This window comes from Oncorhynchus tshawytscha, linkage group LG12 (genome assembly GCF_018296145.1).
Source record: "Oncorhynchus tshawytscha isolate Ot180627B linkage group LG12, Otsh_v2.0, whole genome shotgun sequence".
Taxonomy (NCBI): domain Eukaryota; kingdom Metazoa; phylum Chordata; class Actinopteri; order Salmoniformes; family Salmonidae; genus Oncorhynchus; species Oncorhynchus tshawytscha.
Window position 1 is genome coordinate 14,007,733 of NC_056440.1, and position 14,013 is coordinate 14,021,745.

General features: G+C 41.0%; 2 protein-coding genes across 2 annotated transcripts in view; one reads left to right on the plus strand and one right to left on the minus strand.

Annotated features, from left to right (window-relative positions):
* LOC112262587 (neural proliferation differentiation and control protein 1) overlaps positions 1 to 3,661 on the plus strand; it is a 43,206-nt gene extending 39,545 nt beyond the window's left edge. The window contains exons 5-9 of the mRNA XM_024438215.2: positions 477 to 543; positions 730 to 814; positions 1,112 to 1,191; positions 1,574 to 1,673; positions 1,943 to 3,661. Coding sequence (XP_024293983.1) covers positions 477 to 543; positions 730 to 814; positions 1,112 to 1,191; positions 1,574 to 1,673; positions 1,943 to 2,014 — 404 coding nt within the window. The 3' untranslated portion in view covers positions 2,015 to 3,661. The remainder of the gene's footprint in view (positions 1 to 476; positions 544 to 729; positions 815 to 1,111; positions 1,192 to 1,573; positions 1,674 to 1,942) is intronic.
* A 1,561-nt stretch (positions 3,662 to 5,222) lies between these two features.
* Positions 5,223 to 13,521, minus strand: LOC112263963 (alpha-(1,3)-fucosyltransferase 7-like). Its single transcript, XM_024440587.2, has 2 exons — positions 13,236 to 13,521; positions 5,223 to 7,423 (listed from the first exon to the last, which is right to left on the minus strand). The coding sequence occupies exon 2, from the start codon at positions 7,298 to 7,300 to the stop codon at positions 6,260 to 6,262; it is 1,041 nt and encodes a 346-aa protein (XP_024296355.1). The 5' UTR covers positions 7,301 to 7,423; positions 13,236 to 13,521; the 3' UTR covers positions 5,223 to 6,259.
* Between the last annotated feature and the right edge of the window lie 492 nt (positions 13,522 to 14,013).

Sequence of the window (14,013 nt, forward strand, 5' to 3'; positions counted from 1 at the left end):
TTAAGGCACATTCATTCACGTGGATGAGCAGGGACCCTGGGCATCTTTCTTTTTGTGTTTTTCAGAGTTAGTAGAAAGGCCTCTTTAGTGTCCTAAGTTGTAATAACTGTGACCTTAATTGCCTACTGTCTGTAAGCTGTTAGTGTCTTAATGACCGTTCCACAGGTGCATGTTCATTTAAATGTTTATGGTTCATTGAACAAGCATGGGAAACGGTGTCTAAACCCTTTACAATGAAGATCTGGGAAGTTTTTTAGATTTTTTTTTAACGAATTATCTTTGAAAGACAGGGTCCTGAAATAGGTACGTTTCTTTTTTTTTGTTGTTGCTGAGTTTACAATTGAGATGCACCCCACAAACACCAACTTCCTTACTGTCTCCCCAACTGATCTGTTCCTGGTATTCTGGGTAATATGTCTTCCTCTGCCAGATGTTTCTTCCTCTTCTCCTGACAGCCTTTCTCTATCTCTTCACAGTCATGACCAGTGTGTTTTTGGTTGTGGGGTCTGTTGCCTTGCTCTTGGCTGCTGTCTGTTGGATCAGGTAAAACTCTACATCTGTTTTGCACTGATACCAGCGATGTGGAAGAATGGTCTGCGATAACTGTGATACGTGGTTGTTGTTCCCTACTTCACTTAGTTAAATGTACTGACTCATTTTAAAAATGGTCATATAGTTTAATGATGTGGTTATGGGAAACTGACCATGATGTCCCCCATCTTATCCCAGGTTGCAGAGAGGTGTGCGGCTGGCTCAGAAGGTCGACTACCCAGCTTATGGGGGGATGGGGCCCCATTCCTATGACAATGATGTGGTATGTACAGCAGAACACACAATCACACAATGTCATGGTTACAACAGATTATATTCATGTCAGTGAAGAAAGGTTTTTTGTTTCATGTTATTTTATACATTTCATTAATTGCCATCTGTTTATTTTATTGTTTTACTGTAAAACCAATTTTTATTTTCAATAAATCTAAAGTTTGATTTGATAACATACTAATCACATGGGAACAAACACATCTTCTGTACAATAAATGTTATACTGAAACGGCTTCTGGTTGAGAGCATTGTCATCTCGGGCCCTCCCTCTGTGTCCTGCCTGCAGCTTGGGGATAGGAGGCTGGCTCAGAGTGCCCAGATGTACCACTACCAACACCAGAAACAGCAGATGCTCTGCCTGGAGAAGTGAGTCATACCCCCCATGGCCTTCTGTCTGTCTTTTAACCAGACATATCTGTCTGCCAGTTTAGTCTGCTCTCTGACCCTGGCTGTCTAAAAATGTTACTAGCTGTCCATTTCTTGCTTCCTGATTCTCCTTCAACTCCTTTCAAAGCTAATTGGTGGAGGTCCAAGGTCCCATGTTTTTTAAGAGGATTTGAGGGGGTATGGAGGAAGTAAGCTGTAAATGTTTCCAGACACTGCCTTTGTCTCCCTCCTCTTCCCTCCCTTCTCCTTCCCTGTCCTCCTGTCAGTCTGTATCTGTGTTCTCCTCTGTGAATGGTGGGTTGGGATGTTATGTGATGTGGTTGGATACCTCCATGACTCAGTGTTTTTCCTTTGTCTCCAGACACAGGGATGAACCCAAGGTGCCGGACTCCGGGGCCACGTCAGATGAGGAGAATGAGGATGGGGATTTCACGGTATACGAGTGCCCTGGACTGGCCCCGGTAAGAGACGGACATACCTGATGCACATACAGTGTACTGCACAGCCATGCAGTACAATAGCAGACATGGAGAGGCAGCGATGGCTGATATCCAATATATATTTACCTTTAGTTAAATACTGTACATTTAGTTTACATACATTTGTACTTACAATAGGCTACAGATACACACATTTTATTGTTTTAGCTGTGTAATAACTTACTCTTCTCTCCTTTCTTTCGCTCTCTCCTTTTCTATCTTTCTTTCTCGTTCTCTCTTTTCCTCTCTAGACTGGAGAGATGGAGGTGAAGAATCCTTTGTTTGATGACTCTACCCTTTACCTTCAGAGGAGCCACAAGTAACCCTGACAACTCTGGACATTCTGATATGCACCTTTAAAACATACCACCCTACATGTACAGGAAGATCAAATCATACTCACTCCCTTGCACACCTACAAACACACATCAGGTTTCTCTGTCTGACCTTTTGACCTGTCCCACATGATACACTACTTACACTGAAGGGCTGGTGACGAGGAGGAGGAGGACTGTATGAACATTATATCTGAATGACCGACTGACGTGAATCTCCTCTTGAAACAGACTGATATCTGGGACCAATGACGTCTCACACACTCAGAAAACCTACATGATCTTTAAGCTTTCCGTCTGGCCTATCATAACCATGCCTTGTTTTGTTGTATGTTAACTCTGTTATCTCTTGTGGATTTGATTCTGTAATATCCTCTGTTTTTTCTGTCAAACATGTGCACAACTGACTGGGAGATTAGCGTGTATGATGATGGATACTATTCTCCATGTTCTGCAAGATTCTATACCTGAACTTTTCCAACAAGAAATGAACACGAAAATTGTTTTTCGTGTTCTGTTGAAAAATGTTCTACTGTGTGCACTAATGAATACTACCCTGCTTCATACGACAGATACCGACAGAAAGGTTCAGGAAGAGAGCAGAGAAGAACTACATTGAAAAAATAAATATGTTATGGGTCTGTGGGTGTATGATTTATTACATTACACAATCTGTGGAGACTAACTTTGATACTGGCATCATACTTTTGAATGTTACCCAGACCATGACTTACAGTGAACTATACAGGACAATGTCCAAACCACAAACCTTTAGTAATAGTGAACAGGAAGATTGTGTTGGAGGCACACACTTTGTGCAGAATGTGAAATTGAATAACCAATCCAGATACAAGTTTCCTAAATCATAGACTGCAGTATGACCCAGACTCCTGGACTAAAAAGCATTGATAATCTCAGTTGAAAATTCAGTTGAGGAATAGGCTTAATCTGGGTCTGGGAACTGGTCCTATAAATCATTCTGGAACTGCAGATGTTAGGCCATATGCCTTTGAAACAGAGCTGGAGCATAGTGGGAATATGCCAATTTATCAAGCTGTCAATAGTAATCATTGGCAGACTAAATATCTGTGTCCCAAATAACACCCTATTCTCTACATGTTGCCCTACATTTGCCAGCGCATTATCGACCCCGGTCAGAAGTAGTGCACTACAGTATGTGGAGTATATGGTGCCATTAATGACGCATTCCGAAGATCTGGATCAACTCATCTTTGACTTTCTTCATTACCAAAAAGTTTTTTATCTTTTTTTCTTACATACAAAGGTGATTTTAATGTTTCATAAATGTACACATGCAGTATGTATGGTAAACCTTTACGCTTTGTTATGTAGCCATTATAGTCTCAGTATCAATGGTCCCTCTATGCATGACTTGATGATGCTGTGCTCTGCTGAAAAAGGGATACAATTCAATATGCATTTATGATCCTTACAAGTTTCTTGTGTAAACTTGCTTATGATGATATTTAAATAACTTGAATGATTTCAAAGGAATTTGGAACTTCTTTACAGAACTCTGAAACAGAGCAACCCCACTATGTACATACATATACACAGTGCTTGACTTGGGCAGGAGCTTGCCGGAGTACCGGCACCTCAACTGCTTGAGCTCCTGTTCCTCTTATATAGAATATTAGCTCAAAAGTATTGTGGAGCTCCTGCATCTAAATATAAACAGTACCGGCACCCAGAATGAGTACCGGAACATATTTCAGTCCAAGTCAAGCACTGAATATACCGTATCAAACAAACACATGGCTTGTCCCATGATTTGTGATGTTATTTATGTAAATAGCTACGGATGTGTACTGTACAGAGAGATGGCAACCTGGCTCTAATGATGTATTTGTACACATTATTATTCTATATTTCTGATTGCTGTGTCAAATAAACCTTTTTTTCTTTAGCCTAGTGTGCCTCCAAAATGGCACCCTATTCCGTATATAGGGCATTGCTTTTGACGAAAGCCCTATAGTTTTTGGTCAAATGTAGTGCACTATATAGGGAATAGGGTGCCATTTTGGATGTACATTAGAGTCTGTTCAGAAGTTGCCTATTGCGGTTATCTCTCAGGAAAGCGTGTTATTAGCTCTTTTATTTACTTAGGACAACTCCACACAACTATATTTCGGTATTTGTTTCATTAGTCCATTGTTGATATAGTCCCAAAATATTTTGCATTTCAGCAATCAATTTTGAAAATGCATATAAATACAGCTGGTATGATGCATCGAGCATCATATGATGATGCGTTTTGGATCATGATGCAAAATGCGTCATACTGGCTATATTTCTGTATAGTTGTGTATATATAGAAGTTGTATATCTTCATTGCTGACATACAAAACATTTTGGGACTATATCAACCATGGACTAATGAAAAAAAAACAAGAGTTTTCGGGTGGAATTTTCATATAACTGTTCCCCTAACTCTCTGCCTCCACTCTCTCTGAAGAACAGTGAAGTGGTCGGACACATACAGTAATGTGATGCTCTTTGGGTGCAGATGATTTGATTTTCCTTTTTGGTCCTCAAGAACAATGTATGTGAGACAAAGAGTATTGGACTCGTAGAATGGACCCATTCATTGACCTAGATTACTGGTAAAGATGAACATCAAACTTAAACCTTCTTTGGCTGTTACCATATAGTTACCATATACCTACATCAATATTGTCCCCTAGGGCTGCAAAATATAAATAACATTTCCCAGGTTTTCCAGAAATTTTAGTTTGATGGATTGAAAGTTGCTCTTTGTTTTCTCTCATGAATGTGAATGGTTATAAATCTCCAGGACTCCCCTTTTAAACAGTAAAACCACCCTCTCTAAATAACGACACACCAGATTAATTAACACACCAACCCTGAGAGATGACCCACCTCTTTTACTACTACTGGATTTGCTGGACATGATGCATGTAAACATTTCAGAGATGAACATTGGAAAATAAATATTTATATTATCTTCACTGCAACATGGTCTGCTGTGCTGTTTTCTTTAATGATATGATAGACAATCTTGTTGCAAGCTGATCAACTGTCTTGGATCTCATGAGAGAGAAGCAAAATATATGTTAATAGCTGATATAGCCTTAAAAACAAGTGATGAGGTAAAAAGCATATTGTTATCAGTTCAAGTTTATTCAATTTTTAGGTAATCCTGACCTCTGGTGGTCAGAGCTGTTATTGCATGTTCTGTTATTGGTGGATTGTTCCCTGAATCCATAGACATTGAGATGATAAAGCAACATCCCCTCAGTATCTAAATGGCAACCTAATTGTGATGCATATGATTTAATTATAGGAATACCCTATAAAATGCACTATGTAGGGAATAGGGCACCACCTTGGTGTGTAACCTGCATTGACACTAGAAATGAAATCATATGCATCACAATTAGTCAAAGTTACATTCGGATACAGAGGAGTACGGTTGAATTGAGTGACATACAGAACTTTCAATGCACAGTCATTTCTCTGAGACGGGTTGTTTAGATTTAGTATTTGTACAGGGTTTTTGTTTGTGGTTTGTGGTCGACCCAGAAACATTTGGAGGAGAGGGATCCAGGCAGAAATGACTGGGAGCGGCCTCAACTGGTGTGACCTGGAAAAACTTGCCCCGAACCGAGTGAGATGGAGGACATTCATCAACTGCCTATGAAGGGTATGAACTGTAACGTAGAGTATTATGTGAAGCCAAATACTGAGAGAAAAAAATCCTTGAAAGCCTCAATATTACTGCTGGGAAAGACATTTCCTTGTGCCATTTAAATAGAATTATGAGCCAGCTTACAGGGTTGTGTAATGTTTTTATTTGTGGCAATTCTTGGTCTTGTAAAGGCTGGAATGTCGTCAATGGGACCTCACATGTGATCGGACACTGTGGGTACACATTCATACTTACTCTTCCCTTCTTTAAGTTGTTTTTAAATTGTGATTTTTCTGTGGTGTTTCTGCATTGGGGACCAAAATGCAATGTTGTAATGGATGTTTAAGTCACACACTATCACAACAATGCAGGAATTAATGTATTTCCCGTTTTACCTGTGACATTTTGTGTGTGAACGAACTGGCCCTGTTGTAAGTACAGCCCATCACAGGTTGTTGGACATGCCTTTTCACTGTTGATTTTTAAATTTCTTAACTTACCTATTTTTTACTTAACAATTGCACTGTTACCAAATAACTTGCAGTAAAAACAGTTTTTGCCTGTTATCTATTGGCCCATCCATCCAGATCATAGTACACCTTTTTAGCTGGCAGTCTGTGATAGATGATACAGATATTACAGAGCCTCTCTCTCCAGTCTGTGTATGTCTTGATTTCATGGGTCTGACGCCACTTGAAGTAAGCCTCATAACGCCCTCTGTCTGTGGCCAGCTGCTGTAGGAAGGCAGCCAGCCGCTCTGTGCTGCTGAAGTCACTGACATGGATGAACGAGCCTGAGGGCACCAAGGCCTCATAGTTAGACCGAGAGGGCCCCAGAACCACGGGTACTGCCCCTGCTTGGTAGGCATTTCTCCACAGCTTCTCAGTGATGTAGTCTATGGCCACCGAATTCTCAAAGGCCAGGTAGAAGTTACAGCGGCCAATGGTGGGTATCAGACTTTGGTCGGTCAGTGGCCTCTTTAGCCAGTGGCCATACACCTCTATAGGAATGTACTTCCTTAGGCTCTGGTAGACTTGACTCCTGGCATGGTCAGGGCTGTAGTTGCTGACCACCCAGCTGGCCAGGCAAGCCCCTTTCTTAGGGATCACATAGCTGCTGCTGTTGCTGTTTGGTGGAACGAGAACTTCCACCGTCTTCCCATAGGGCATTGGTACATCAGCGTCTGCTCGGTAGCTCATGGTCAAGTTGAACAGTCCTTTGTATTGGGTCAGGTTGCCGTTGTTCACCGGGGGCTCCAGGGAGAGCCAGAGCCAGCGCTGGGAGGCCGGCCGTGGGAGATGGAGAGGCAGGGCGGAGCGACCCGTCCTCAGCTCATGGTGGTGGAAGACCACCACGTCTGCCTGAGGGTACATGGAGGTGTTGTCACTGAGGAGGCAGCCTGGGATACCGTACTCGTCGCTGCAAACGTCTCCCTCCAGGCTGTAGGGGCGGCTGAAGGGCCAGTGCCACAGCAGAATGGTGAGGTTCCTGAGTTGGTGTTGATGAGTGGTCCCTATCTGAGCCTGCAGCCTCTTGTGGAGCAAGTACAAGGAGATACTGAAGATCATGATGCCGGAGAGGAACAGGGGCATGGAGGCAGCCATCTCTGACCCAGGGGAAGACAGGCAAGCAACACACTGACTGGTACAATTGCAGCGTACTTTAGTTTAGTCCACGATCACACAATCTCCTTGGGATTTTTACTGTAGTAGTGTGATATTTCCTCCCTGGTAAGACAAAAATAAATGAGTATCCAATCAGGGGTGTAGTGGATGGTACACACAAATAAACACAGTTTACCCACCTTTTGTGGAAAAATGAATTGAAAAGCGTTACTTTTTTTTACCGTGACCGGTGATCAGAGTTTATTCACCTACTTGTTTTACCACTAAATCACTGTATAATGCAGAAGATTTAAGACCTGATCAAAAAGCTTAGGAAATGCATACCTTTCCTAAGTCTGAATCAGGCCCTTAAAGAAAAATATAATAATAGTTTGATGAAGTTCTTCGAATTCCTTATGAATGCAGACATGGACAGTATAGGAAAAGATTATCTAATGAATGAAAACACTTTTAGAGGACTGCACCAGATTTACATTCATCACTTCCTCCTTTCATCGCTTCCTCCTTTCATCACTTCCTCCTTTCATTACTTCCTCCTTTCTTCCCTTCCGATATTGACACTCCTATTTGCAGCATCTTCAATTTAAGCCTCAAAGTGTGTGCCCTCAGACTTGGAGGGAAGCAAAGTCACTCTGCTACCTAAGAATAGTAAATCCCCCTTTACTGGCTCAAATAGCTGACCAATCAGCCTGTTACCAACCCTTAGTAAACTTTTAGAAAAAATAGTGTTTGACCAGATACAATGCTATTTTACAGTAAACAAACTGACAACAAACTTTCAGCATGCTTATAGAGAAGTACATTCAACAAATACAGCACTTACACAAATAACTGCTGAGAGAAATTGCTGATAAAAATATTGTGGGGGCTGTTTTGTTATACTTCAGTGTGGAGTTTGACATTATCGATCATAGTCTGCTGCTGGCAAAACTTATTTGTTATGGCTTTACACCCCCTGCTATATTGTGGATAAAGAGTTACCTGTCTAACAGAACACAGAAGGTGTTCTTTAATGGAAGCCTCGCCAACCTAATCCAGGTAGAATCAGGAATTCCTCAAGGCAGCTGTCAAGGCCCTTACCTTTTTTCAATCTTTACTAATGAATTGCCACTGGCTTTGAGGAAAGCTAGCATGTCTATGCATGAGGATGAGTCAACACTATACATGTCAGCTAATACAGCGTCTGAAATGACTGCAACACGTAAACAAAGAGTTGCAGTTAATTTCAGAGTGGGTGGCAAGGAATAAGTTAGTCCTAAATATTTCTAAAACTAAAATAATTATATTTGGGACAAATCATTCACTAAACCCTAAACCTCAACTAAATTGTGTAATAAATAATGTGGAAATTGAGCAAGTTGAGCTGACTAAACTGTTTGAAGTAACCCTGGATTGTAAACTGTCATGGTCAAAACATATTGATACAACAGTAGCTAAGATGGGGAGAAGTCTGGCCATAATAAAGCGCTGCTCTGCCTTCTTAACAGCACTATCAACGAGGCAGGTCCTACAGGCCATAGTTTTGTCACACCTGGACTACTGTTCAGTCATGTGGTCAGGTGCCCCAAAAAAGGACTTAAGAAAATGTCAATTGGTTCAGAACAGGGCAGCACGGCTGGCCCTTGGATGTACACAAAGAGCTAATAATAATAATATGCATGTCAATCTCTCCTGGCTCAAAGTGGAGGAGAGATTGACTTCATCACTGCTTGTATTTATGAGAGGTATTGACATGTTGAATGCACCCAGCTGTCTGTTTGAACTACTGGCGCACAGCCTGGACACCCATCCATACCCCACAAGACATGCCACAAGAGGTCTCTTCACAGTCCCCAAGTCCAGAACAGACTATGGAAGGCGCACAGTACTAAATAGAGCCATGACTACATGGAACTCCATTCCACATCAAGTAACTCATGCAAGCAGAACAATTAGATTTTAAAAACGGTTAAAAAACACCTTACGGAACATTGGGGACTGTGACGCAACACAAACATAGGCACAGACACAAGCACACACACACGAAAGCATATGCACTATACACACACATACACATGGATTTTGTACTGTATATACAGTTGAAGTCGGAAGTTTACATACACCTTAGCCAAATCTATTTAAACTCAGTTTAACACAAGTCCTGACATTTAATCCTAGTAAAAAAAATCCCTGTTTTAGGTCAGTTAGGATCACCACTTTCTTTTAAGAATGTGAAATGTCAGAATAATAGTAGAGAGAATGATTTATTTCAGCTTTTATTTTTTTCATCACATTCCCAGTGGGTCAGATGTTTACATACACTCAATTAGTATTTGGTAGCATTGCATTTAAATTGTTTAACTTGGGTCAAACGTTTCCGGTAGCCTTCCACAAGCTTCCCACAACAAGTTGGTTGAATTTTGTCCCATTCCTCCTGACAGAGCTGGTGTAACTGAGTCAGGTTTGTAGGCCTCCTTGCTCGCACACGCTTTTTCAGTTCTGCCCACAAATTGTATATAGGATTGAGGTCAGGGCTTTGTGATGGATACTCCAATACCTTGACTTTGTTGTCCTTAAGCCATTTTGCCACAACTTTGGAAGAATGCTTGGGGTCATTGTTCATTTGGAAGACCCATTTGCGAGCAAGCTTTAACTTCCTGACTGATGTCTTGAGATGTTACTTCAATATATCCACGTAATTTTCATTCCTCGTGATGCCATCTATTTTGTGAAGTGCACCAGTCCCTCCTGCAGCAAAGCACCTCCACAACATGATGCTGCCACCCCCGTGCTTCACGGTTGGGATGGTGTTCTTCGGCTTGCAAGCCTCCCCCTTTTTCCTCCAAACATAACGATGGTCGTTATGGTCAAGCATTTCTATATTTGTTTCATCAGACAAGAGGACATTTCTCCAAAAATTACGATCTTTGTCCCCATGTCCAGTTGCAAACCGTAGTCTGGCTTTTTTATGGAGGTTTTGGAGCAGTGGCTTCTTCCTTGCTGAACGGCCTTTCAAGTTATGTCGATGTAGGACTTGTTTTACTGTGGATATAGATACTTTTTTACCTGTTTCCCCCAGCATCTTCACAAGGTCCTTTGCTGTTGTTCTGGGATTGATTTGCACTTTTTGCACCAAAGTACATTCATCTCTAGGACACAGAACGCGTCTCCTCCCTGAGCGGTGTGATGGCTGCGTGACCCCATGGTGTTTATACTTGCGTATTATTGTTTGTATAGATGAACGTGGTACCTTCAGGCATTTGGAAATTGCTCCCAAGGATGAACCAGACTTGTACTTTTGATTTTCCCATGATGTCAAGCAAAGAGGCACTGAGTTTGGAGGTAGGCCTTGAAATACATCCACAGGTACACCTCCAATGATGTCAATTAACCTATCAGAAGCTTTTAAAGCCATGACATAATTTTCTGGAATTTTCCAAGCTGTTTAAAGGCACAGTCAACTCAGTGTATGTTAACTTCTGACCCACTGGAATTGTGATACAGTTATAAGTGAAATCATCTGTCTGTAAACAATTGTTGGAAAAATGACTTGTGTCATGCACAAAGTAGATGTCCTAACCGACTTGCAAAAACTATAGTTTGTTGACAAGAAATTTGTGTAGTGGTTGAAAAACAAGTTTTAATGACTCCAAAATAAGTGCATGCAAACTTCCGACTTCAACTGTTTGTGGTAGTGGTGGACTATTTTCTCATTGTAGAATAATATTGAAGACATCAAAACTATGAAATAACACATATAGAATAATGTAGAAACCAAAAAAGTGTTAAACAAATCAAAATATAGTTTATATTTGAGATTCTTCAAATAGACACATTTGCCTCGATGACAGTTTTGCACACTCTTGGCATTCTCTCAACCAGCTTCATGAGGTAGTCACCTGGAATGCATTTCAATTAACAGCTGTGCATTCTTAAAAGTTAATTAATGGAAGTAATGTGTTTTAGCCAATCAGTCATGTTGTGACAAGGTAGAGGGGTATACAGAAGATAGACCTATTTGGTAAAATACCAAGTTCCTATTATGGCAATAACAGCTCAAATAAGCAAAGAGAAATGACAGTCCATCATTACTTTAAGACATGAAGCTCAGTCAATACTGAACATTTCAAGAACTTTGAAAGTTTCTTCAAGTGCAAACATCAAGCTCTATGATTAACTGGCTCTCATGAGGACCGCCACAGGAAAGGATGACTCAGAGTTACCTCTGCTGCAGAGGATGAGTTCATTAGAGTTACCAGCCTCAGAAATTACAGCCCAAATAAAGGCTTCACGGAGTTCAAGTAACAGACACATCTCAACATCAACTGTTCAGAGGAGACAGCGTGAATCAGGCCTTCATGGTCGAAATACTGCAAAGAAACCACTACTAAAAGACACCAATAAGAAGAAGAGACTTGCTTGGGCCAAGAAACACGAGCAATGGACATTTGGTCTTTGGTTTTTGGTTCCGACCTCATGTGTCTTTGTGAGACGCGGTGTGGGTGAACGGATGATCTCCACATTTGTATTTCACACCGGAAAGCATGTGGGTGGAGGTGTGGTGGTGCTTTGCTGGTGACACCATCTGTAATTTATTTAGAATTCAAGGCACACTTCACCAGCATGTCTACCACGGCATTCTGCAACAATACGCAGTCCCATCTGGTTTGGGCTATGGTGGGACTATCCCAAAACATCTCAATTTGGTTGAGGTAGGGGGACTGTGGAGGCCAGGTTAACTGATGCAGCACTCCATCACTATCATTATTGGCGAAATAGCCCATACACAGCCTGGAGGTGTGTTGGGTCATTGTCCTGTTGAAAAACAAACGATAGTCCCACCATAGCTCAAACCAGATGGGATTGCGTATTGCTGCAGAATGCTGTGGTAGCCAAGCTACTGAAGTGTGCCTTGAATTCTAAATAAATCACTGACAGTGTCACCAGAAAAGCACTCCCACACGTTTCACGGTGGGAACCATACATGCAAAGATCATCCGTTCACCTACTCTGCGTCTCACAAAGACACGGCGGTCGGAACCAAAAATGTCATATTTGGACTCATCAGACCAAATGGCAGATTTCCACCGGACTAACATCCATTGCTCGTGTTTCTTGGCCCAAGCAAGTCTCTTCTTATTATTGGTGTCCTATAGTAGTGGTTTCTTTGCAGCAATTCGACTATGAAGGCCTGATTCACGCAGTCTCCTCTGAACAGTTGATGTTGAGATGTCTGTTACTTGAACTCTGTGAGTTCTTGAAATGTTCAGTGTTGACCGACCTTCATGTCTTAATTAAAGTAATGATAAACTGTCATTTCTCTTTGCTTATTTGAGCTGTTTTTGCCGTAATGATGATGTTGTATTTGACCAAATAGGGCTATCTTCTGTATACCACTCCTACATTGTCACAACACAACGGATTGGCTCAAACTCAATAAGAAGGAAAGTAATTCAACAAATTCACTTTTAACTGTTAATTGAAATGCATTCCACCTAACCACCTCATGAAGCTGGTTAAAGAATCGCAAATATAAACTATATTTTTTGGTTACTACATGATTCCATATGTGTTATTTCATAGCTTTGATGTCTTCACTATTATTCTACAATGTAGAGAATAGTACAAATAAAGAAAACCCTTGAATGAGTAGATGTGTCCAAACTTTTGACTGGTTCTGTATATTTCCCGCAAATTTGTAACATAGAGTATGTTTTTCAAATTCTTAACGTATTGTATGTTTTGCAATTTCATAACATATAATACAAATCATAATTCATAACATATCATCCAAAATGAGTTATGTACATCCACAAGTTAATACATACTAAAGTGTTTTACGTAAAGAATAATACAAAATGCTCTGAGACCAGGTTGAAACGCTACATGTCACAGAGATGACCTTCCTCATGACACCTGTGCTCAGCAAACCTACCAGTTAAGAGTGTTGGGCAAGTAACCGACAGGTCGCTGGTTCCAATCCCTGAACCGGCAAGGTGGAAAAATCTGCCGTTCTGCCTTTGAGCAAGGCAGTTAACCCCCAACAACAACTGCTCCCTGGGCACCGATGATGTCGATTAAGGCAGCCCCCCACATCTCTCCGCTTCAGAGACACATTTCGGTTGAATGCATTTAGTGGTACAACTTAATAGGTATTCCCTTTCCCAGTGGTCTCAGTGTTTTCTCTCTTTTGGAGGTAAGACTCTCTGAAACTGACTTCCTTCTCGAAGATGATTTAAGTAGTGGCACATAACAGTGGGTAGGAAATCCTGTCTTGGCCTTTATTTTCACTCCTCTTTCACATCATCTCACTGTTCTCTCACAACAAGCCCACATGCCACAACCACACCCCTGTAACTTTTTGACAGTCATATGGACACTACTATGAGGCTATAGGGCACTATTGTAGCTAGTCTAGAATGAGAATAAATGTAGCTATTTACATTGCAGCCACTTATAGATCCAGTTCCTGGAACTTGTTTTGCAGAGATGTAGCTCATGCCTATGCACCACCAAACAACTACAATAATGAAATAATATTCAAATATTCTCATCCAAAAATGTGAATCTTTTAATCTTTGGATAGTAGCACAATGTCAGAGTCAGTTGTTCTGGTTTTGTAGTTTCATCTGTTCTGCATTCATTTCATATGTTCAAACTTTCCTTTTTTGACAGTATTGGATTTTAGTTCGAACATTTTTTGCCAGTCGTAA

Coding starts and splice junctions, on each gene's coding strand:
- LOC112263963 (XM_024440587.2), bottom strand. CDS start 7,300: ATGGCTGCCTCCATGCCCCTGTTCCTCTCCGGCATCATGATCTTCAGT.